The 1,455-nt window shown below is 50.3% G+C and overlaps 1 protein-coding gene across 1 annotated transcript in view; it reads right to left on the minus strand.

Annotated features, from left to right (window-relative positions):
• Window positions 1-771, minus strand: part of SP1 (Sp1 transcription factor) — a 54,217-nt gene extending 53,446 nt beyond the window's left edge. The window contains exon 1 of the mRNA XM_007949517.2: window positions 714-771. Coding sequence (XP_007947708.2) covers window positions 714-771 — 58 coding nt within the window. The remainder of the gene's footprint in view (window positions 1-713) is intronic.
• Window positions 772-1,455: the final 684 nt, after the last annotated feature.

Below are 1,455 nucleotides of genomic sequence, written 5' to 3' on the forward strand. Positions count from 1 at the left end.
GGATAAACGCGGACGCTGACGAGGCAAGCGAACCCGGACCGGACAGGGAGGGGGGGGTAAGGAGGAGGGAGCAGCGCGCCACAAGCTAGGCCTAGGCTCCGCCCCTTCGCTGCTGCCCCGCCCAATGAAGGAGGGGGAAAGGAGGGACTTGTGGAAGAAAAGCGGACAGGTTACCCAATGGCGCGACTCAATTGCTTGGTAGGGCGTGTAAGGCAGAGTTGCGTGCCTGATATCCGCCTAAAAATGCCGCCCTCTCAATTTTAAAAGCCAATGAAAGATGCAGGAAGTAAAAATGGGCGGGATCTAGAAATGATAGGCTTGGAATTAAACCAGTCAACCGCCAGGCGGGCTCCCTGAGCGGTAGAGATAGGGAGCGTTTTGATAGGAATGACAGAACAACGACCAACCAGAATCTTGGACATGCCTGGGCAAAGTCCTGGTGGGAGGAGAGGTAAGAATGGGGTAGGATGAAGCTGATCGGAACCAATCAGAAATCAGGCGGGCAGCCAGGAAAGTTAAGATTGGATAAACACTAGAAAAAGACAGGTCAGGACTCATATTGACGTGACTAAAAGCCAATTATCCGCCGAATTAACTCTGAGGGCAGGAACTTGGAGTGGGCAAAAGGGAGTTGGCATCTCCCTCAATCACTCAGCCCAATGAAAAGGCGAAGTAAGCCAGGCACCGCCTCCAAATTAGCCAATGGGCGTTACTAGAACCACCCATCACGGGGGAGGGAACAGGGCTGTGCCAGGAGGAGTTGGTCGCCATATTTGCCTTCCTCAGGGGACGTCTTTACGGTGATTAGGTGGTACTCTTCATCGGTGCCCTGTATCTCCAGAGGTGTCAGGACAAAGATCAACAATTGCCTTCAGCGCGCAGTTCTGCCTTACCATCCTGGATGGTTTAAGTCCTCATTGATCTGCCCTTAAAAAGTACTTTTCATGTCTTACCCCTCCCATGGCAGGCGGATGCCTCTGAATGTAGGTGTAAGCCCTGTGTGTGCAAGCGAGATGAGATATGGCGACAGTGCTCTCAAATCGGTTAATACTGAGATGACCTAATTGCAAGGTTTTTGTGACACTCTTGCACACCCCATTTTATTAAATTCCCCAAGAGAAAGGTGAAAGTCGCTTAACCTAGGGCAGGCTAACTTCAAGAGCTTATTTTTGTGGCTAAAGTGCATTGGAGAACCCCCTGGAGTCAGGGTCCTAAGCTGTTTCCTTTGCCCTACACCCTTTAATTGTAAAAACCGGCTAAGCATAAAGCGAGATAGCCGAGTTCCTGTTTCTTGGAACCACAAAAGTTATAAATGGTTTTGCCCGAGGGACCTGAAGTTCTGGCCTCCATTTTGCCTCTCCTTTATCCTAGTTTTGGTAGAGGCCTGGGTGGCTGGTAACACGATGAGGTCATTCTCTTTAGGACTTATATCTCACGTGTTGTCCTGTTTAGAAG

This window comes from Orycteropus afer, unplaced genomic scaffold (assembly GCF_000298275.1).
Source record: "Orycteropus afer afer isolate SDZICR_OR568_19922 unplaced genomic scaffold, OryAfe1.0 scaffold00247, whole genome shotgun sequence".
Classification (NCBI taxonomy): Eukaryota; Metazoa; Chordata; class Mammalia; order Tubulidentata; family Orycteropodidae; genus Orycteropus; species Orycteropus afer.